The sequence below is a fragment of the Callithrix jacchus genome, chromosome 13 (genome assembly GCF_049354715.1).
Source record: "Callithrix jacchus isolate 240 chromosome 13, calJac240_pri, whole genome shotgun sequence".
In the NCBI taxonomy this organism is placed as follows: domain Eukaryota; kingdom Metazoa; phylum Chordata; class Mammalia; order Primates; family Cebidae; genus Callithrix; species Callithrix jacchus.
The window spans coordinates 77000002-77024524 of record NC_133514.1 but is presented as its reverse complement, the minus strand read 5'-3'; the positions used below and the strand labels follow the sequence as shown (position 1 = coordinate 77024524).

Here is a 24523-nt window from a genome sequence, read left to right as displayed (position 1 = left end):
GTGACAGAGCCAGACTCTGTCTCAACAAAAACAAACAAAAATCATATGACCACCTTTGCACAAAACTCAAAGACTGTATTCTGAACTAAAACAAACTCATTTTCTTGAGACTTGATTCTGTTCCTCCTCATTTACTCTTACCTGCTTTTGGGCAGTTCCTATAGTTCTGTGTTTAGCCACGTACTGTATATTACCCTAACCATATTTGCAAATGTCTGCCCATGTGCTCAGTATTCTATTCTCTAAGTACAATACCAGAAATCTACAAATCTTTGGTATTTCATTCTGAATGTCAGCCGGACATTAGAGCAATGATAATTACATCACACTGAATTCTTTATATTCTCCAGCACCTATTTTTTCCACTGATATTTCACCTAATTTATCAAGCCACCAGTAAGCTCCTCTTGACTTGCCTACTGTTAATAGCACTATCTTGTCATTTATACCATTGCTCAAAAATGTAGAATGAGATTTTACTATTTTTGTGTTTTGTATTTTACTACTCACTAAATTCTGCTTATTCTTTCTTTTCTGTTTCCTAAATAAATCGTATAACTTCTGATTTTATGTGCTATTATTTTAGTTCTAGTCTTTCATACCTCATACCTATACTATTGCATAATCCTCCTAACTCAACTCCCTACTCTCATCTTACACTCTTCACACACACTATGTCTAGGCAAAGGCATAAGATTTGCAAAAGCTGAAGATTATATGACTTAAGATCTTTTTGAAAAGAAAAATAATATACAATTATAAGAAAAAATTAGGTAGAAAAATGAATGTGTATTTGCAATTTAAAAATATACTACAAAAATGTAGAAACCACTGAAGTCTGGAAGATTAAAATACTTCTAACATCTAACATCGTTAGAAAATGTTCAGATGCACTTACATACAAATCCTTCTGGATTTCAAAATGACTTTCCCTTTTTTCCTGGAATGCTTACAACATCCAAGAACTCCAGCACTCAAGAGGCCCATCCAATTGAGGCATCCTATGCCTCACTTTACTGACTTTATGATAAATCTGCTTTTGCCCCTAGAGTAGTCTTCCTCAATTTTGGCTTTGATAGCATGAAACTCTGTCATCTCAGAACAAATTCCAAATTTCTTACTATAACGTTTTAGCATATGACCTTTTGAAACTGAGAGACCTAGCTTCAATTCCTTGCTTAGTTCAATTTCTGTACAAGTGTATTGTTTCTGAGTCTCTTCTAAACAACAGGGCTGTTGGGGTATTATACATGATCATGTATGTATAATGTTTAGCATATAATGTGGTATCTTTCTACCTTTCCTTCTAATATGTTCAAATTATTTCCTTTCACACCTTAGTTCATCATATGAGACTGCTGCTCCTTTCAATGTGTTGTCTCTTGGTCCACTAATATTTTTATGACTCAGGGATTATGGGTACCCTTTGTTCACTTTTTTAGTAAATGCATTAAAATTGAAGAATAACTAGGTTGTGAAGAATATAGCCAATATATTTTTCAAAGCTACTCATCATTGCATCTTTTACTTTTAGCAAGATGTTGACCTGAGCCTCGTGGGGTATGTTCTTTTTACATACATGCACCCTACCCAGCTTTCCACCACAAACACATACAAATCCCTAATAAAATATAACAATTAAAAAAATACTCAGCTAAGCTCAAAAGAAAGAAAAGGAAATTTCCAGATACCTGAAATGAATAGGAAAATCTTAGCCAGAATTGTAAGCCCTTAACTGGGTGTATGAATGTCCACCCAAGTTCAGGATACATGCATTTTAGTTTCCTAGTAGACAGGAACATAAGCTGAGAAATGTATGTAAAATTGTGTCCAAGAAAGGCTAGTCCTCTGTTTTTCTCTATGAAAAGGGAAATAAGAAATACAGCCTTTAGGAATAAAAATGGCATATACTTTAATTAAGCATTGAAATTAAAACCTTACTAAATGGGTTAAGTAGATTATAAGATTCAGCCAAGGAGAAAGTAAACTGTAACAAAGAAGTATGCAAGTTACACAGGAAAAAAGAGAAGGTAAATATGAAAAAGAAATTAGAATGTAGATTAGGATGATAAAGATAGATTTAATAGGCATTCCGGAGGAGAAAGGCAAATTGAAAAAGATGATGATGAGGAATTTTTCAAAATTGATTGGACTTGAAGCCTAATAACAGATAAGCAGATTAGTATTAAACAGTATATAATAAAAAAAAAAACATACCTAGGGATATCACAGTAAAACTACGGAAGAGCAAATAAATTCTTAAATGTGCCAGAAAGAAACAACAGATTATCTACAATAGAAAAAAAGCATGAACAATTTTTTCAAAGTACTAAGAAAAGAGGCTTCAAGAAAAATTACTTTTAATTCACAAATCAATGCCCAGCTCAGCTCTACTTTCAAAGTGAGGAGGAAAGAAATACTTTGAATAATTTCTGAGGCTACTACTCACACAGCCTGACCGATTCCAGAGGAATTCCTCTATACTGAGAAGGAAACTGAATCCAGGAGGAAATAATAAAAAATTAGCAGCATTGGTGAGTGTCTGAAGAAAAGCACCTGGATTTGTTAGTCAGTGAAACTAGGTTCTTGTCTGTGTTTTTCCAGTTGCTACTTGTGGATTTTCTATCTATGAGCTTTAGTCTCACCCTGGAAAAGAAAAATGGAAATGATAGCTCTTATGCTAAAGATGAAAACCGAGAGGACTTGAAATAACAAATGTAAAAACTCCTAGGACAGTACCTGGTACACCTAGTGTGGCACTTAGTGCATGTGAGAAAAATAATAAAATGCAATTTATTCTGAAATTGAATTTCACAGTTCTCTTCCCCGGGAAACCTTCACTGTCCCAATCTGTTGAGCTACTAGAAGGACTAAATCAACTAAGTCTTTATCTATTTAATCCTCACTGCTAGCTAACAGCAGCCTCAAATCTTTCTCTCTTCTGTGTGCCAATTGTACTTTGTGGTACATCTTTTGTAGTTTTATTTTATCCTGTCTTATATTGCTGTTATCTATATATGGGCCTTAGCTCTTTAAGAAGAAATTACGTTCCATGAGTACTATGCTTCTTAATTTGTTCATCTCCGTATCACCCACAATGTCTTACATAATACCAGCAGTTGCTCAAGAAAGTTGCTCGATTCATGTTCAATTCAACTGAATTAAAATTGCTGAATGAAAGACTGAGTGACTGGATGGATATTTACTAATGTGCTTCTTTGTGGTAGAAATTAGTTGAGAGATAAGATAATTTTTATTGTGTGATATGAGTTTCACACAATTTAACTGAAAATGTGGCCTAATATATTTTAAATCGTTAGTGAGTAATTTTTACGAAAGAAAACAGTTATATAACTTTCAACTTTAACTATTTTCAACCTCTCAAAACATTAAAAAAATACACTTGATCTTAGCCAAAAGGCCAAGAATTGATACATTAAACAAAATTTAAATCTATTTAGCAATTAGTGGGAATAGGTAGTGATATTAATTATTTGAATGGAATTGGTATACACTTTGTTTCACAAATAATTAGGAAAATAATATCATAATGTACAATACTTGTAAGTATATGTAACACAAATTTCAGAATTAAAATCTATTTTGTAGTGTATATACAAAATTATTTAATATATTTAAAATAAATGATCATGTAGTTATAAATGAAAGCATGTTATTTCAGTTGATAATTGAGTTGATCTTGTGTCTTGATCAGAGGCATTGTCAGACGATATTAACTATATTGTGTTTCTAAGTCTTCAACTAGAAGACTTATTAATTTACCATGTGAAAGGTTGTTATTAATGGCCAATAATATTCTAAAATTAAGGTCGAAACCTAGACCATTAATTCATAAATGAAATATTTCTAATCAAAGCCTAGACAAAGATTAAACAGCTTATATCCTATTTCTGTTAAAACACACTTTCAAACTCCTTTTAAATTAATCAAGAGAATATTCTCAAACAACTAGAAAGTTCAAGAATTCACATATAGTGGATCCATGGACTCCAATGTCAGGGGTTTGCTGCTCTCCTTTTTCTTAATTATGCTTCTCTTGTGTATTGATTTACGTCTTAGACTACTTCTTGCTACCTGTTTGAAAATGTTGCTGTCAGCAGTTGTAAGCCTTCAGACTTAAAAACTCACAACCCAAGAGGAATCCTCCAACTCCAGGTCTCAGTTCTCAAGAAAGAACTTTGCTTGACCCTATTTGAATTATATGTCCACCTTGTTGGATCAGTCACTGGAAACAAAAGTATTGAGTTCCCGTGATTGCCCTGGGCAAACTCAGGAGGCCAGGGTTAATTGAGGAAGGAACTTTCCTTATTTCTTCCATCAAAACCATGTGGAATGAAGTAAGGACAGTTGAACTACTATTTTAGTTTGCACTCACCACCTAATCTGAAATCTTGGATTATCTGTGGTTTCAAATTCAGAGCTTTACAATTTGGGGACATGATAGAGTACATACTAGGTTCGTTGCATAACACCCATAGCGGAGCCTAGAAAAACATCACATATACAAATATATTAGTTTTTCTGCTGCAAAACATATGAATATTCATAGAAATTAGGAAAAAGTAAAACCTTAAGTATTCATTTATCAGTTCTTTTCTGCCAGCCGAGTTTATCCCAAGTTTTTGAAAAATCTTTTAAGTTTATACAATATTAGAGCTTCAGAATTGCTCACAAAAGGTTGTCTTTACTAAATACACTTTTAATAATTCACTTCCATGTGCATTATAACCTATGTGCTAGGCATTATGCTAACTTGTCCAGTAAACTCTTTGGTGACAGAGACCCTATTGAGATTACCTTCAAATCTCTAAACATGGCACAGTTCCTGTTATATTAAAAGTGCTTATTAAATATGCTAATAACTCTATGTGCATTTCTCATGGACTTCTAAAATTGACTTCATAATATGGAGCTTATTTTCCTCATTTATAATTTTCTGACTGAACCTCAGTTTTGTCATTTATAAGAATAAAAATAATAATACCTAACAGGATGACTGAGGCTCAGATTAAATTGCAAAAATCGTCACATAGTAAGTAGCTGATGATAGAATAATATTCAGTTCAGTATGACTTAGTTGCAAGCGATCTCTATTCCACTGATATGTAAGAATGAAACCATTTGCTTAATAGAAGGGATCCCAAAGAACATAAAACTTTATGTATGTAACCTGGACTGTCATGCCTTTAGGTATAAATATGCCACTTGGGGGAGATAGTGTGTGCATACCATCCAAATTACAGAATTCTTACTAAGTATTTTATAAAGTAACAAGATTAGGAGGAATAATTTTAATTCAGCACATGATGTAAACTCTGACTACTGAATTGCTTAATTATCTTCAAAGTGCTCATTCTACTTACAACCTTGGGTGGATGTCACAGTTGCTTCCAAACTGACCTTATCTAATACTTTATTAAACTTTACTTTAACTGTGGAGTCTGGAGAACATTGCCACATTTACCATGAACATAACCTTAAATTCTTAAATTTCTTTTTACTTTTTTATAATTGTAAAAATTCTGTGGCATCCTAAATGTACAGCTGAAGTTAAGAGGACTCTGAAGTTATTTCATTTATACTTTTAAGACCACACAAAATGAAATTGTTGGTTGGTATGATGGTAAGTTTTACTGGCATATATAAGAAAAGACACATTTATATCATGGCAACAGCAATTTCATCTTAAATCCCCAATTAAAATGTGACTCTTTAAACTGCAAAGCTCCATGTGTTGATTTAGCCATCTGTTTAATGACACAACTGCCACTGATTTGAGCGAAGATAATTATTACAATAAGAGCAGTGCTGGAGAAAGATCAACTCAGATCCCAGTTAGAATGACAGTTAATTATGAAGAGATAATTAGAGTGGGTAGGTACCATTATCTTATATACAGGGAAATAAATAGGTAATAAATATTCCCAATCCAGGTATAGATCATGTGAATTGTATAATTATATCCATTTTAGACTATTATTTTAAATCTTCTGAGAGAGAGAGATCAAATAGTATATATATATTTGCTGAGCTATCTTAAACCAGAGGTAGTTTTGTTTTTCATAAATTATCTATCAAATTCATTGCATTTGGTTTTTACATCAAAATATTATCTCTAATTATTACATGGAAGCTCTGTGTTTTATGCCCACTCTTACAAATATAAGAGGGAATCTTTAACACTCATTCCTGGTGAAATCTATGACTATATCTTTTAACACACTCTGCTAATTATGTTTTAGAAAGACCATACTGTGGTAACATTAGAATAAGCTCTCAACTATCAAATGTAATGAGGGAAAGGAGAGTTCAGATGAAGATGATTCTCAGAGCACATACTAAACACTAGTTTTAAATTCTCTGTAAAGTAATTACTTTTATAAGGAGAAAAATGTATTAATTTCCTTCTTACTATCTTAATGTTAGTACTTTTGAGTTGTTAAATAGATAGAAGCCAAATTATAGAGAATTTTTTTAAACTTTTATCTTTAATATCTTATAACCAAATACTGCACACTTGAGCCCTGCATGTATTGGGGAATATTGGTATTTATTATTGGCTCATTAATATTAAAAGCAAAAGGATTTTTATCATGATGATCTCACAGGAGAGAAAGAACTTCTCCACCTTGCTCCTGTATTCTCATTTTATGCACGAAATTAAGTTTGATTATGTTTCATGTATAGTAATTTATTGACACTTTTATTAACATTAAAATTGTATTAACTCAGATGGAATCAGTTACGGATTTGTGGCATAATTTAGATAAGTTACATTTTTGTCTTTGTGCTATTAATGAAGATTGTAAATTTCATAATTTATAGAACTTACAGAAAAATATATTAAAGGACACCAACCACTTTAAGTGAAGGGTGCTAGGGAGATCCTGATATATTCTTTGCTAAATGCAATGTGTAGTTAGCTGTGATTGAATTCACTTACAGGAATGTGTAGTAATTAAGAATTATAGATTTATTTAAACTCACTGGGGCCTTTTAGTTGTAAAATGTGAATGATAGTTTACTAGGGATCATAACTCTGAACTTATCATCAGACTTAGATTTGAATTCAGATATTTCCACATACACTGCTGCATAATTGTGAGCAAGTTACACAGTCTCTCAGAACGTTGATGTATTTTATCTAAAATGAGTAATATAAGTGCTCTTCTCAAAGATTGTTTAGGAGATTAAATTTGATAATAAATCTAAGCTTCTGATATTAATACCTGAATGTCCGAAGCACTCAAAATGAGTTAGGTATTACTAACATTTATCTAAAAATTATTTTAGGATGGTACTGTATTTTCAATCTCAACATTATTGAGATGTAGTATATTTCTGTAAAAAATACATTTCAAATATATTTTTAGACTGTAATACGGATTTTGTGATTTATTCTGCCTTTTTCTCCAATGCGCTTGAGTTAATGATCATTATAATACATTCATGTAAATGGCTACCTTTGTTCTGCTTATTTTTTAGTTGAAAACTTTGTTTATAAGGCTTTTTAAAAGAATTTTTTGTTTTATTAGTGACAAATTATGTAAAAGTACTAAGTATACAACAGAATGTAGGAAAGAGTTGAAAATTGGGAGACACAAAACCAAAGTTATTAATCTAGTTCAATTTGTGCTTTTGCAATTACTTGATCTACCTAGGTTTCAGTTTCTTCAAAGTTGAGGGAAGAAACTTATATTAGATGACTTCTGTGACCACTGAGAGTTGTCAACTTATGATCCTACAATAAACTCAGAACAAATCTATTTTTAAAATTATACTATTTATCTATGGGCAGTGTTGAATCAAGTATCTTTGCTTCTATTTATTTTTCCCACTCAATAGGATAGTATACATGATTGCTTTATTGAAGTTGATTTTTAAATATTAAATTATCACATGACCTTAAAATGTATCTAGTTCTACTTAGCCAGGACATTACTCTAGCTTTTGAGAAGAAGAATATAACACATCTAGGGAAGATCCAACTCTCCCCATCATCTTTTCTGAAAAGGAAATTACATAAATTTTTTACATGCATAACAACTGTTACTGCTTTAGTAGAAGTTGAGTAATAAAAGTTGTTTTTAAAAATTAAAAAGAATTTGAAAGAAAATGCTATGAAATAATTTTAATTGAAGGGATATTTTACTTATGTTCTCCCTATAAAAAATTTTTATGCATTTAAGTTACTTGTGTGCCTATTGATAAAATGTAATTATTTAGTAAAATTCTATAGCTTTATATATTCCTAATTTTGAATGATGATATCTGAAAAAGAAGAGAGGAGAATCAAGGTAATGAACTGAAATACGTCTTTCTGAACCCCTTGTGGCTATCAATAATTAGATTAAGAAAAGAAAGGTTGTTGATATTTTATTTAGATTCTCTTAATTCTATCCCTGGAAACAAATGATTTAATAATGTAGTTTATAAAAATATAAACTCCCTCTCATATTTGAATAAAGCTAACTACAATCAAATAATTCGTTTTATTTTTTGATAATGTAATGTTCTTATTCTCATTTTTCCCATACACCTTTGCCTCAAAAATAACTTAATCAAGAAAGATATCAATGAGTATCTAATTCCCATGTAGTTTGGATTACATTTTTGAGTCAGGCAGTGATCATCTTTTAATGAGGCTGATTTTATAGTTTAATTTATTTGGCTTTGGACTATAATACTTTATTTATACCTATTGAAGGAGAGAATGAAATCAAGAAGCAATATGAGTTTTGAAATTATGCTTACATCTTTATGACAATTTCTTTTAGGCTTGCCTCATCTGACCCTCTTTTCTGTTCTAAATGCACAGTCCTGGCTTTCTAATTCCTTCTCAAAATGCTTATATTGCTTTTTTTTCCTGCCACCAATGGACCTCTTCTCTTCTCTTTTGCAAAAATAACATTACAAATATTCTACTGCTTTATTGTCAAAGTTATGTAGCCATCATTTGAGATGTCCCATGGGGTTAGCAGAGGAGGATGTACCCTATACCTTTTCTACCTTTTGCCTCCAGAGGATACTTGAGTGGGGAAGTAGTGAGGAAATCTGCTAAGGCAGCTGCAGAAATTGCTTCCTAGTTCACTCAGGATCAGAGCCTGGTCTCTGTCTACATTATACAAATTTAACTGTGAGTGTCTGTTAAAAGGATGTGGTCTGAATATAGAGTATTGTTTGAGGGGTAAGCCCTGTGTTCAATTTGCTGAGACACATTTTACATGCCAGAGTTGGTAAAATGAGTCATGTAAAAAAAAGGCATGTTTCAATTTGTTTAGAAAAAAATTCAAAATGTCTCGATTAGTTCAGTTTTCTAATAAATAGCATTCACACATATTTTAGACTGAGACTTTGAAAACCCAAAGGTGGCATATACTATAGATGCTCTATTCCCAAAAGATACATTTATTTCATAATTCCACATTATTTTACGATCTCATTTGGTTTCATTTTGTTCTTATCTATCATTTGCTTATCTTAATTTAAAAAACTGTTCTATATCATTAAGTATTTCATCTTTTATTTGGATGACTTTGCCTGTAATTATGGAAAAAAGAATGAAAATCTTAATTTTTGTTATGATTATCACAAGTGATGTTGAGAGCTGCAAACAATTTATAGTTAATTAAGAGTTTAGTTGGAGAATTAATTACTATCTGTGTGGGCTACATAGAAGATGGATTTCAACACATACCTATTAAATTAATATTACTCATATTTTATAAGTAAAACAAAACATGCATATACACATAGGCAAACATATCTCACATCTAAAAAATTAAACCTTTAATATATCAAAATTATTTTAGGACTGACTTTCTAGTGTTTAGTTATATTTAAAAGCATTTTAATCACATCAATTGGGTCACACGGTAGAGTGTAAATATTCATAATATTTCATATTAAGATCGTTTGACATGGTCTGAGTGTCTATTAGGTTTTGTTTAACTGTTTCAGCCCTGTCATTTGTTTTTGTTTTGTTTTTTTTGTGCATGTCATATGTTATAATAGAATTAAAGACCTTGTTTTATTTGCAAAATCCAGTCAGCAATTTTGCCACTGCCTGTTGAAACTCCAGCTTCATGGCCGAGGTTAGATACTTGTGAAAATGGACCTATGGGAATGAACGATGGATCTGCTTAGCAATGATAGCTTTAACCTCTAACTAGCTTTCATTTTTCATCTTTACAATTTCCATTTCCTCTTTCTATTGAAATAAGTTCAGTTGAAATAAATGGATACTCCTGCACGTGTTGATGATCCTGAGAGCTCTTCTGAGAATAGCACTAGCCTGTTAATGATACTGTTAATAATTTTTTCATATTTTTCTCTTTTTTTCTTTTAGTCTCGACCTATTCCTTCCCACCTTACTTCAGCAGTTGCAGAGAGTATCTTGGCTTCAGCTTGTGAGAGTGAGAGTAGAAATGCCGCCAAGAGGATGCGTCTGGAGAGACAGCAGGTACTGAGGCATCTAGAAGTCTGGTGAACACCAGCTATAGCAAATGCAGCTCATTTTGATGCATGTGGAAGAGTGAAAGCTCCTGAATGGATTTAAAGTACATGGAGATATAGTTTTTGTGTCTTTATGATATGAATTTAACCTTGAAAATGTCTATTCATGTGCTGAGTGAAGGTCAAATTATGAAATATTTCTGTGGAGAGAATGAACATTTGCAAAACTAACAAGTAATAATTCTGTTGAGTATCCAATTTCAAGGCCAATTACTTATTAAGAGCCTCTAAGTGATCATTTCCAACACCTTTGTAATTTACCTCATCACTTATAAGGGTGACCTGATCACATTCATTTTGAATGAAAATGAACCAACCTCTCTTTAATTTCCTCTGGTCTATTATCACATGCCAATACCTGATGCCAGGGGTGGTGACAGTACAACCCAACTTTGAAAGGCTAGAAAGTCACAAAATGCAGATATACATAATAAAAATCCGTGTCTTAGGCTTACTCTGTCATTATTAATCATTTTATTTTATGCCAATTGCATGCCATCCTATAGTATCTCTTTTTGAGGGTGTCTGTGTAGTGTAGATGTTTACATTTTTTGTACTTTGCTCACTGGTGTTTCCTCAGTCCTTCCCTTGGGTTATCTGTATATTTCTGTTTCTCCTTCATATCCCAATAATGTTTTTCTCTTTTTTCTATCTACTTCCTTTCTTAATTATCCATAGTAAAAATCTAAATTATCACACGATATACTAAGTAGTCTGCATAAAATTTTGACACATTTTCATTTGTAAATTATTTTTACAACAAGTGAATCATATGCTTTATGTTGCTAATTGAGGATGAGATGAGTCAAGACTGAATTAAGTTATTCCAGTTTTGTTTCTGCTGTAAGCCAGTGGACTTCAAAGAAAAAAGCAAAAAAAGTTTTTTCATTCCAGGCTTAGAATACTTTAACATGTTTTAGAATGACGTCAGCTTTGATTTGATGTGTTTATTATTAAAATGTCATGTGCTAATAATTCTAAATGCTGCAAAAGATGAAGCCTTCAGTTAAATGAAAAAAATAATACAGTATTAGTCTCAGATAAAACTATGTGAAAATGTCAATTTAGAATTTGTTAATCATGCCACCAGTGTTGATTCACATGTGCGTGCCCCTCTGTTGAGAGTTTGATCATTGTTATATTTATAAAATATATTTTATACAATGAATTATAGGACTATATATAATACCATCTGGCATAGTGATCAGGGGAACACATTCTGGAACTGGGTTTGAATCTCATTGCTACCTTTCTAATTGTGCAAACTGCAGCAAGCTATTCCAGTCCTGTGTGCTTTGGTTTCTCCATATAAAAGGCAGCAGTAGTAACAATACTCAACCTATGGTGTCATTATAAGAACCTTAAATGACAGATTCATGTTATGTACTTATTATTTTGCCTAGTGCATAGTAAGCATCAATACATTCAGTCTAGAAAAGATTTTGGTGCCTAGCTGTTTTGTCATTGCGTTGGCATCAATTAACTAGAAAGAAGCATTAATACTACTACCTCAGATATTGGAGTTTCAAAGTCAAAGTCCCTTTGAGAGCAGATGCTAGTTCTAGATATAGGAATTATAGAATTCTGAGACTGAAGGGTTCTCCTGGTTGATATCTAGTCATATAACCTACCTACTCTACATTCTAGAATAACCCTATATAGTTCTAATCATATGTGTAGTTGTTATAAGAATTAAATGACTTATTCATGTTATATACTATCTATGTCATTCTATAGTATTCTCCAAAGCTGTTCATCAACTGATATTTGATCTAGTCACTTAACTACTGTTGGCCTATTCTGTAAAATGGGAGATACAGATATCAGATTCATAGAGCTATTGTGAGGAGTTAGTAAGTCAATGCATATAAAAGCACTATGTATTTCATAAGTTTATATATTGTTAAAGATATATTTGTCATTTGCTTCAGTATCTGAAATCTCACCCTGGTACTAAAGATTGCTATTTACTAACATACTTTCCTACTGTTGGAGTTTCAACATTGTTTTTGAAGGTCTTTACTTGAGCTCAACTTTACTTCATAGACTTTCTACCCACTGAAGAAAAACTTCTAGAAATAATTAAAAATGAGACTTCCTACTCTTGCTCCAGGAGTAGAGACTATAATGAATGAGGACCAGTTGAATAGGTCCTTGGCCCTATTGTCTCCTTTTTATATGCCCTCATATATTTATTGCAAGCCTCTGTTATCTAGGAATAGAGGATGCCCAATATTATCTCCATGTAGACAAATATTATTTTCAAACCTAAAAGGATTCAACGGGCTTTGGACTTGTGGGGAATAATAAAGAAATCACTTTTTAAATTTAAATTCTAAGATTTACTAAAAACCTATTGGACAGTTTCTAGATACAGTTTCATTTACCATTCTCAACAACCCCATGAGAAAAGGTATTATTATTCTGATTTACATGTAAGGAAACTGAGGCTCGGAGAAGTGAGATGATTTGTGCAAAATCACCAGCTGCACAAGAAAGCCAGAATATGAGTTTATATTAGATAAAAGTGATGCCTGAGAGCTTTTCACAATCCTGTAATGCATTTTCATGTATTATCTTCATGGAGGAAAAACCCATAGCCTAGGACAAACATTTAGAACTTGTATTATTTGTGCCTCTGTTTTGGCAGTGTAGTTTTCTTCTAGAAAATGATTTACTTTATTTACAAAGATCTTGTACTTTACCATAACTAGCAATCTAGATTTCTGGTTATCAGCCTGAAAAAAGGTTACAAATGTCCCCACATGCTTCACTTCATCTGGAGAACTAATTATTTAGTATGTTCATTTTGAGATACTAATTATAAACACTAGTTTGGTGTTTATAATTAGTATCTCAAAAGTATGTAAACTATTTTTTCTTCCTATATTCTATAGAATTCTTCAGCTATGCCACACAGAGACTTCTACCAAGTGATTCTACTTCCTACCAAAGCATGGAGTTGGTAGGGATCCCTCTATCAATTGAATCAAAACCCCCTTTCCCGAGCTAGAGAGAGCCAGAGTTATTTTGCATGTTGGCAAGATCACCCTTCCTGTGTGTATTCTTAACCCGCCTCGAAATTCTAACAATTTTCCAGTGACTCAGAGATTCTTCATTGTGCCCCCAATTTTCTGCAGATGCACAAAAGTGCAAAACAGGAACACTCAAAATTGGCTTTCCGTTAAGCCTCTCATCTGACCACTTGCTGCCAGTGGTTAGCCACATGTGGAGATGTAATTATGTATGTCTTCCAGAGTTTATGAAGCTAGATGAATTAATTGGATTTTATAAAGCTCTTTGAGTTATAAACATGAAAGGTGGTATGGATGTGTTAAATACTTTATTCCATATGTCCATTTTGTACCAAAATCCAGAGGAAGCTTGTTATTATGCAGCCTCAGCCCTGAAGCAAGCCAGTGGCAAGGACAGGAGCCTGCTGCTTCATCAGAAATCAGATTCTGCAGAAGTCCATTCCCAACGTAGTTTGTCGTACATTTAGCATTTTTCTTTATTTAACATAAAATCTGTATTTTTTATATTATCTAGGAAATTCTTCTTTACTTTGATAATGCAGAAGGGCAGCCGGACTTCACATTTAGAGTTCTATGACATAGCTCAAATTTTGTGGGTTCTTTTCTCTGTGTCTTTATTTAGTAATTATTTCTTTTTCCTTAAAAGCCAAAAGATCTTATAGTTATTGGTTACATTTCATTTGAAGACAAAGACAGAGGCAAGAAGTAAGAGGGATTAGAGCCAGCTATTTGTTGGTGATATATCTCCTATCAGTGTATGATTTTTGCTGGTTTTGAGGGATGACATACATTTTAACAGGCTTGATGACTGATTAACATAAAAAGTTTCTGGATAATGTGAGGGCTTCCTTGTTATGTTTTCTTTCCTTAGTCCTTTTAGTTAAATGAGTTTGTAGTTCTATAGAAGAGATTACTTAAAACCACCAGTTAAGAGCTTCCCCTGCAGGAGCCTAGCAGTTACTGCCCTAGAAGGACAAAGCAGGAATGCTGAGTGACAGTTTTTGCAGCAGCTAGGATGCAGGGGAAATCAATGGTTGACTATGATGTGACACCTTTGACTCTATTGAAAAGAACACAGTGAAGGAAAAGGGGGAAATGGCATGTTACTTACCTGTGATGTAACACAAGATCAGGAAGAAGAAAAATAAAGTACTGAAAACTTACACATCACTAAGTTACCAAAAAAAAAAAAAAAAACAAAACACTGCTAATAAACCAGCATGAACTCAATGGCTCAGGACCTAAAAATATTTGGTAACTTTACAACTCCTTGCTACTGTTTTTCCATTAGTAGTGGTGAATTCTCTGTCATCTTTATCTCTTCATGATTTTTCCTTTTTCTATTTGGGTATTAATGAATTGGAATATTATTAAAAGAAAAGTAATGGCAGGTGCAAATGTTGAAAATGTAGCCACATAAGCATGGGGGCAATTTTATTACAGACTTTTTTTTTTGAAAACTATCTAACATGCCATGATTAAGATATAGTTTTTGAGAGGCAGCTTTTCTTTCACATTTCATTCTATAGTGAAGAATGAACATTTGTAAACTTTAATACCTAAGTGAAGGCAACTTCTTTTAATAGGACTTTATTCTTAAATTTAGACATCGTGATATTAACAAGATTTGGCTTGAAACTTATTTCTATGGCCTGCCAGTCCACATCCTCAGCTTTTTGCTTTACTCCTGGCATTTTTCTTTCTTGAACATATGTTAGGGGGGAAAACCTTGTATTGTTGAGTTTCTTAATGTGCTTCAACATGACACTTTTATTCATAGAATATAAACTATATAGAAAAATGAAGTACAGGCATTCCTCATTTTATTGAATTTCACTTTGTTGTGCTTCACAGATATTGCAATTTTTACAAATTGAAGGTTTGTGACAATTCCATGAGCAAGTCTATCAGCACCATTTTTCCACCAGCATGTGGTCACTTTGTGTCTCTATGTCACATTTTGGTAACTCTCACAGTATTTCAAAATTTTTAGTCATTATTATATCTGCTGTAGTGATCTATGATCAGTAATCTTTAATGTTGCTATAGTAGTTGTTTTGCGCTGCCATGAACCACATCCAATTAAGACAAAGAACTTAATAAATGTGTGTATTTTGACCACCCCACTGACCAGCTATCCTCCTGTCTCTCCCTCTCGTCAGGCTTTCTGATTCCCTGAAACACAATAATATCAATATTAGGCCAATTAATAACACTATAATGGCTTTTAATTATTAAAGTGAAAGAAAGAGTCTCATGTATCTGACTTTAAATCAAAAGCTAGAAATGATTCAATGTAGTGAGGAAGGTACATTGAAAAGCCAGGATGGGCCTAAAGTTCCACGTCTTACAACAAACAGTTAGCCAAGTTGTGAGTGCAAAGGACCAGTTCTTGAAGAATATTAAAATGTTATTCAGCTGCGTATGGTGGCTCACACATGTAATCCCAGCAGTTTGGGAGGCCAAGGTGGGAGGATTGCTTGAGATGTTCCACAGCAGCCTGGCCAACATAATGAGAACCCCAGCTCTCCCAACAAAAAAAAAGTTTTTCAGATTAGCAAGGCATGGTTCAGTGCATCTGCAGTTCCAGCTACTTGAGAAGCTGAGGTGGGAGGATCACTTTAGCCCAGGAGGTCGAGGCTTCAGTGAGCGATGATTGTGTCACTGCATCTAGCCTGGGCAACAGAGTGAGACCCTGTACCCCCCCAAAAAAAGAAGTGCTACTCCAGTGAACACAAGAATGATAAGAAGCAAAACAGCCTTATTGCTGAAAAGAATGGAAAAAGTTTTTATAGTCTTATAGAAGATCAAACTAGCCACATTCCAAAACCTAATCCAGAGCAAGACTCTAACTCTCTTCAATTCTTTGAAGGGTGAGAGAGGTGAAGACACTGCAAGAGAAAGGTCAGAAGCTATTATAGCAGAAATTGGTTCATGAGATTTAAAAAAGTGGCTATTGCCAGAACTTAAACATGGAAGGGGAAGCAGCAGGTGCTGAAGCAGAAAAGGGAGAAAGTTGTCCAGAAGATCTAGCTAAGATAATTGAAGAAAATGACTATACTAAAAAAATAAAGATTTATAATGTAGATGAAATTGCTTTCTCTTGGAAAAGGATGCCACTTAGTATTTTATAGCTAGAGAGAACTTAATGCCCGGCTTTACACTTCAAAGGGCAGGCTACTCTTTTGTTAGGGGCTACTGCAGCTGATGACTTTGTTAAAGTCTGTTTTCATTTATCATTCTGAAAATCCTAGGGCCCTTAAGAATTTCACTAAATCTATTCTGCCTGTGTTCTGTAAATGAAACAACAAAGTCTGGACTTTGGCACACCTGTTTACAGCATTGTTTACTGAATATTTTAAGCTCACTGTTGAGGCCTACTTCTCAGAAAAAAAAAATTCTTTTCAAAATATTGCTGCTCATTAACAATGCACTTAGTCACCCAAGAGCTCTGATGGAGATGTGCAAGGAGATTAATGTTGTTTTTAATGCCTGCTAACCGATATCCATTTCACAACCCATGGATCAAAGAGTAATCATGATTTCACGTCTTATATTTCAGAAACATGTTTCCCAAGGCTATAGTTGCCATCACTAGTGATTCCTCTGATGGATTAGGAAAAGGTAAATTGAAAACATTTTGAAAAGAAATCACTATTCTAGATGCCATTAAGAATATTTAGATTCACGGGAGGAGGTCAAAATAGCAATATGAACAGGAGTTTAGAAGAAGTTGACTCCACCCTCATGGGTGACTTTGAGGGGTTCATGACTTTACTAGAGGAAGAAACTTTAGATGTGGTGGATAGCAAGAGAAGCAGAATTAGAAGTAGGGCCTGAGGATGTGACTGAATTGCTGCAATCTCATGATAGATCTTCAGTGGATGAAAAGTTGCTTTTCAGAGATGAGCATAAAAGTGGTTTCTTGAGCTAGAATCTACTTCTGGTCAAAATGCTGTGAATTTTGTCAAATAAAAACAAAGCTTTAAAAATATCATATAAACTAAGTTGATTAAACAGCATCAGGGATTGACTCCTATTTTGAAAGAAGCTCTACTATGGGCAAAATAATATCAAGCAGTATTGTATACTTTAGAGAAATATTTCATGATAAAGAGCATCTATCAGTGTGGCAAGCCCTCATTCTTGTCTTTATTTAAGAAATTTTCCCAGTCAATCTAGCTCTCAACAACCACCCCCTTAATCATTCAACAATCATTAATATCAAGTCAAGATCCTCCACCAGCAAAAAGATTATGATTCCCGAAGACTCAGATGATTGTTAACATTTTTAAGCAATAAAGTTTTTATGTTAGTATTGTTTAAGTTAAGCACACTGATTTTGTTTTAGACAAATACTATTGCACACTTAATAGACTATAATTTAGGTTCAACAAATTTTATATGTAGTGGAAAAACCAAAAGTTCATGTTACTTGCTTGAATGAAGTATTTGTTTTATTGCAGTGGTCTAGAACTGAACTTGTGTTATCTTTGAGGTATGCCTGGCTCATCAGGAGTAGTTCTTAGACTACGTTCTATCTTCTATATAACATGTATACTTTAAAACTATTTAACATAGAATGTATTTTAGAAGTCATTTCATTCTAATGGGTCTTAACATCCACTTTAACGTCAATAGCAGCACAGCAGAAACATTTATGGATGTGGCACTATATAAAGTGTTTTGCAAGCCTTTCTTTTATAATTGTCATAATTTTTATAAGAGTAGAGAAACTGGAGCTTAGAAAAGTTGAATAAATTTCCCCAGGTCACAGAATTGCTCAGGATGGTGCCCCATTTTTACCTAATCCTCATGTTTTTAAAAACATACTATAAAAATATTTTCACTTTAAAAAATTTTCTTAATCATGTAGGCTTTTTTTTTGATAATTGGGAAATAAAGAAATACATAAAAAGAAATGTTGCCAGTAATTCTACCACCTCAGTTTATAATACAATTCTTTCTAATATTTTTTCTAAACAAAACTTTATTTTGTAAAAAGCAAAATAGTATGACATTGTAGTCTTTCATTTCAATTAATGTTATGACTATTTACTAAATTACTATTTTCTCTCATAATTACTATTTTCTCTTGTAAAGGTTCTATAAACAAGCAGTGTGTTCTTAATTTCTATTTTATTTCTATAAAAGAAGGATTTTCATTTATTTTATATATATAGACATATATATATAATAGACATATTATATTATTTATATAGACATATAAATAAATAGACATATATATATGCCTATTAAAAGCATGTCTTAATTTTAAGGAATCTTTGACTCAAAACCAGTAGTTCCCAATCCTAAAAATCATGGCATTATTTTTTACAAGAATTACCTTGAAATGCCCCACCCTAAGATCTACAGTGCAATTTATAATTAATACAAGTTATATATGGCTGCAATTTAAAAACATATGTATGTATACATATATAATATCCTAGAATTACTATAAATAATACATTATAGCAAAGTAATATATAATAAAATATGTATTTCAATGTGGAAATGTGGGGATACTATGACACTAAAAGAGATAATAAAATCATCAGGTACTATTTGCACCTATACAGCAAATCAACAACAGCTAAAATGTCCTCTGACATATATATGTTGTGACAACTCACAGTAATCAGTGATGACAACTCACAGTAATTAGTGAAATGAACTTTCCAAATGGTTAGAAACTGTTGGTAAAGTTCTAAACAAAACATAGAACAATATTTTCTTGATTTGTATGGTAGTAGTATTCCTGAAATAATTCAATATATATTTAAAAGCAGTTTTAAAATATGTATTTAAAAACTTGTATTTATTCCAAACTAAAGTTATGTTTTAGGCTCAAATAATTCTAAAAATATATCTGGCAAAACTTTCATTTTCATTATTTTTACTTTTTATTTTATTAAGAGACAGATTCTTGCTCTGTCACGCAGGCTGGAGTACAATAGCATGATCATAGCTCACTGTACCCTCATACTCTTGGGCACAAGCAATTCTGAATCAGATGTCCAAGTAACTTACACATCATTGTACCTGCCCAATTAAAAATAAAATTAGACACAGGGTCTTGCTGTGTTGCACGGGTTGTTCTCAAACTCCTGGTCTCAAGTGATTCTCCAACTCTGGCCTCCCAAAATACTAGAATGACAGGCATGAACCACTGTGCTGAGCCAGGACTTTAAAAAAATTCCCAAGGAAACAGATACAATTTTTGGTCATAGGAGACTGATAAGAACATGTCAGGGCTTCTAGTAAACCTGTCCCCTTCCTGCCCTCCCTACTTAATGTCAGTAGCACCTGCTATAGAGTTGCCCAATGTTCCCAAGAGAGTAGTAGCACTGACTTTGAAAAGCACTCGTTATGTCAAATAAATTTTTCCTCCATCCTTCTTTTCTTCCTTTCCTTTCTTTCTTTCTTTTTTTTTATTTTCCCAGATCCTAGAGGTAAAAAATGATGTGGGATAAAACAAAAATTGCTTAATATGGTGCTTTGGTTTAAGGGAAATATTAGCAAGGATAAGGCAATTAAATATCAATGGCAATATCACCATGCACCACTAAAAAACTGAGTTACATGTGATTTCTAATTCCTGTTTAATTCTTGAAGGATAATTCCATTTTATATTTTGCATTCAATTATTTTACATGTCTCCCGATACACTTTTATAATCTGTTTTAATTTCAAAGGCAATCATAAATTAAATTTCTGTTTCATATTCACAACAGGGATACCACAAAATCCAATATTTTGCTGAAAATAGAATGCATAAAAATATTGGGGCTGAGAGTCTTAAAAAATGTGTGCTTTTATCAGTTTTAATCACCTACAAATATGCTTTTTGTTTACTCAACATTGGAGAATGTGTCCTTAGTTGCTCTTTGGTTTCAGTGATGGATTGACACTCAGCCACCTATCTATTCACATGGTCTCTAAAGTCCCCAGTACTGCTTAGTAAGGTGTAATCTTCCAAAAGAACATGGCTGTTTCCCTATATGGAAAACAGCTAACAAAAGTGGATATCAAAATATGACCATAAATTCATGATTACAAATTGGTGAACAAATTAGAAAATCAATACAGTGCAGCTGGGCATGGTGGCTCACACCTGTAATCCCAGCACTTTGGGAGGCCGAGGTGGTGGATCACAAGGTCTACAGATCGAGACCATCCTGGCTAACATGGTGAAACCCCATCTCTACTAAAAGTACAAAAAATTAGCCAGACATGGTGGCATGGCTGTAGTCCCAGCTACTCGGGAGGCTGAGGCAGAATGGCTTGAACCCAGGAAGCAGAGGTTGCAGTGAGCCAAGATCATCCAGCCTGGGTGACAGAGCGAGACTACATCTCAAAACAAAAGAAAGAAAGAAAAAGAAAGAAAGAAAGAAAGAAAGAAAGAAAGAAAGAAAGAAGGAAGGAAGGAAGGAAGGAAGGAAGGAAGGAAGGAAGGAAGGAAGGAAGGAAGGAAATCAAAACAGAGAAATTTGATAACACAAATTATTGCTACTGAAAACTTACCATCTTACCTTTAGACCAGAGCAGACTCTGGGAATGATTATATAACTAAGATATGGAAATAATGTATGTTCCATTGTATTTTTGTAGACATAGAAATTTTATAAACATAAAGGAAAGGCAACTATATATATTAATTTAAAATGTTTTACAGATAGATATCACTTGTAAATATCTATAATGGACTTTTACCATTCTAATTTAAAAACATGAGCTCATCGTGCACATTATATTATATTTGAGAAACATGGTTAAAATAATTTTGCTGGAATTTTGTACTTGCTCTACAGAAAAAAATATTTGACCTGAATTCTGTTGGTATATCTAAGCAAAATAATTGCCTTACTAATTTGTGTTCTTTCAGCATTCGCTTACCAATGTGGCTGGATTTTAAATATGAATTAATTCTCATTTGAGTTCTTAAAAGATAAGTTTTTAGTGACAGAAGTTATAAACTTTTCAATTTTCCATGGGTTTTGAACTGCTCTAGGTATTTTCTTAAGTATTTAATATATCTGTATCCACAAGGAATAAGATTAATAAGATAAAAATACTTCTAAATTGGCCCTAAAATAGTTTGTTTATTTGGCAAATATAAGGCATTCATCACATGGCAGATATTTCACTTGGTAAAGAAGCTACAAGCAAGTGAGGAAGAATAAAATTTACTGAGAATTTTTACTAAGCGACAGATATACTTGTATTTACCTAGTGCTTTGCAGTATTATATTCTTATTTCTGACAACATCACCACTTAGCAGGTGTTTGTATACTGGATATGAATAAGACATAGTGGCTTTTCTCTATCAACTCACATTCTATTAAAGATAAATTAAATTAGCATGGTAAATGAAATTATAAGTCTGTAATCAGATTGCTATGAAAGCAATGTAGGAGCATTTCTAACTCTACCTAAGGAATCCAGGAGGGCTTCCCAGAGGAGGCACTGTTAAAGCAGACCTTTTGATAAATGAAAATATTGACAGAAAAGCCAGAGGATGATATTCCAGACATGTGGGGTGTTTCCAAATGAGAGAAACTCTTGAGTATCAAAAGCAGCAGTTTCCTATAGAGGAAACTTGAGATTCTTGTGAAGAAATGAAGGAAGAGAGGATTGGGCATAAAGGTTTAAACTGGATTGTTCAGGGGTCTGCTATGCCCTTTGAAGTCATGTTGACTGTAAGTACGTACTAGAGAGGAATGGTAAAGGAGAAGACTATGCCCAATTTAGGGGAAGTTTCAGAAGCAAACGGATAATGGGGTGTAGATGAGACAATGGGAAAGGTGAGAGTCCCTTTCCAATCCACCTCTCATTTCAGGTTTTCTATTTAATGGTAGTTAAATGTGAGCATATGCCAAAAGGCAATTATAAATATTAACTGCTACAGAATAATCTTATGGTTAAGGGTATTTCTAAGCTAAACATGAGTGATTTGGGAATGTCTATTCTTCCATGCCACATTAGCTCGGCTAATTAAGAATTCGAGTTTAATGAACGGCTTTAATCTTAGCTTATATAAGTACATACCAAGATTTCTATTCTTCCCGTCATGAAGACTGCTTTTTATGGTGTCTCTGTAAACAGACATTGTTTACATCAACCAATGCATTTTTTTAAAAAATTAAGAATAACAGTACTTCTGTTTAAAATTGTTCCTTAGTGCACATATTTATGTAATGATTTATCAGTATGTATCTGAGTAGTGAAGTACAAATGTCATTGTATTGGTCCCTCAATAGTACTGTGAGACATATAGATGGCTTTCCTCTGTCATGGATGGAGAATCTGAAGCTGAGAAATTTTATGTCTTCTGAGTGACCTCTGTTTTCTTCAAGAAGTTGGAAATGAGTCGCAATTTTTGATGTTTTTCTTTCCATTACTCATTCTGCTTTACTATTTGGTTTTCTGGCTTCACTGAGCATTCTCCCACATTTATATGGAAAATGAGCTTTTTTAAGTATTTGAGATACATCTTTGGTTTCAGATGTTGTTAATTTCAAGGAAACAATCAGCAGGATACAAGTAAGTGTTTTGAATTAAGACAGAGAAATTTAACCTAAGATGTTAATACACTTTCGGTGCCAAAGACAGGGAAACATATGGTTTACTGGGCTCTCCATGAAGACATCTTTGTTAATGTTATTTTAAAACCAATTAATTTTAGGCTTAGTAGATAAATGAAGACTTGACATATTTGGTTTATGCCACATGCATTCATTTTTATAATTTATTTCTTATAATTCATTCATTCCCCTGCCCTGTCCTTTCTCCTTGATCTATTCACTTGAAAACCCATTAGTTACTGTGAAACAACAACATATGTGTATTAGAGAAACTGAACTAGAGTCACAAATTCATTATGGAGTTAGATAGTATAGTAGCTTGGGAAATCAGGCTATGCTTCCTAAAGGAAGTGATGTGTCATATGTGTGGCATGACTCGTGTGGTCCATGTGGTGAGTCTTGTGGCCTCAAGGAACACACACTTGTTACCTCAGTTACTTTGCACTTTAGGGAATTAGTGTTTCTGCATCACTGGTATTTCTAAAAAGCTGGAGATTAACCCCGATTAATAATCATTTTACTTTTTTAAATTTGTATTTTTAGTTAAAATATTTCCAAAATATAATCAATGTATCTTCATTTCATGACAAAAGATCAACTTTCCTGAAATGGATAAATTCTTAAACATTTCTCAAACTTTTACCCTCAGGAAGAAACTCAATCTTTGCTGTGGTATGAGTGTCCTTTTCATTTGCCGATAATATATTTTTAAATTTGGGGAGTGGTCAACAGTCCACTGACTCTTAGTTGACTGCAGGACAGGCTGTACTTGTTCTTATTTACACCATGTAATGAGATATCAGGAGAAAGGAGGACACCCTCTCATTGTTTTAGGAGTTTATGCAAAGCAATTTTCTAAGAGTCCTGACCTTAACCTTCATCAGGAGAAAAATGTGGACCAAAACCCAAGTCACATTTATTTCTATGTTTCTTTTAAGGTTTTGCCTTTAATACACCATCAAAATAGCATTTTAGATGATACAGTTAAATTCAAAGTCCTACAGTAAGATCAAACCACTTCTCTAGCTGGAATCCAGGTTCTGATTGTAGATTTTCTTGGTTTTGTCTCTTAAGAAAACAGAGTAGTACATTCTGGCACTCAGGAAACTCCCAGAACATGGCAGGATCAATCACTTTTTTAAATCATGTTTGTGGTTAGCCTCCTGTTTCCAACTCCTCTATGAAAATGTAAGTAACATTTAATAAAACTCATGGTTCTAACTTCTAGAAAAAGGCCAGAGTGCCAAAGTACATAAAAAGATTATAGCTGTAACTATAAACGTAAGTAATGAAATGCTGTAGCTCAATGTGAATGAAAAGTTTCTAGGGGCAGAAAATCCTGGCCAGCCGTGGTGGTTCACACC

At 33.2% G+C, this 24523-nt stretch overlaps 1 protein-coding gene across 18 annotated transcripts in view; it reads left to right on the top strand.

Moving 5' to 3' along the window:
• NOL4 (nucleolar protein 4) overlaps positions 1 to 24523 on the top strand; it is a 380536-nt gene that overhangs the window by 291115 nt on the left and 64898 nt on the right. For all 18 annotated transcript variants that reach the window (XM_003734633.6, XM_002757158.7, XM_078346926.1 and 15 more), the window contains one exon: positions 10370 to 10483. In XM_003734633.6, the coding sequence (XP_003734681.2) occupies positions 10370 to 10483 (114 nt within the window). The remainder of the gene's footprint in view (positions 1 to 10369; positions 10484 to 24523) is intronic.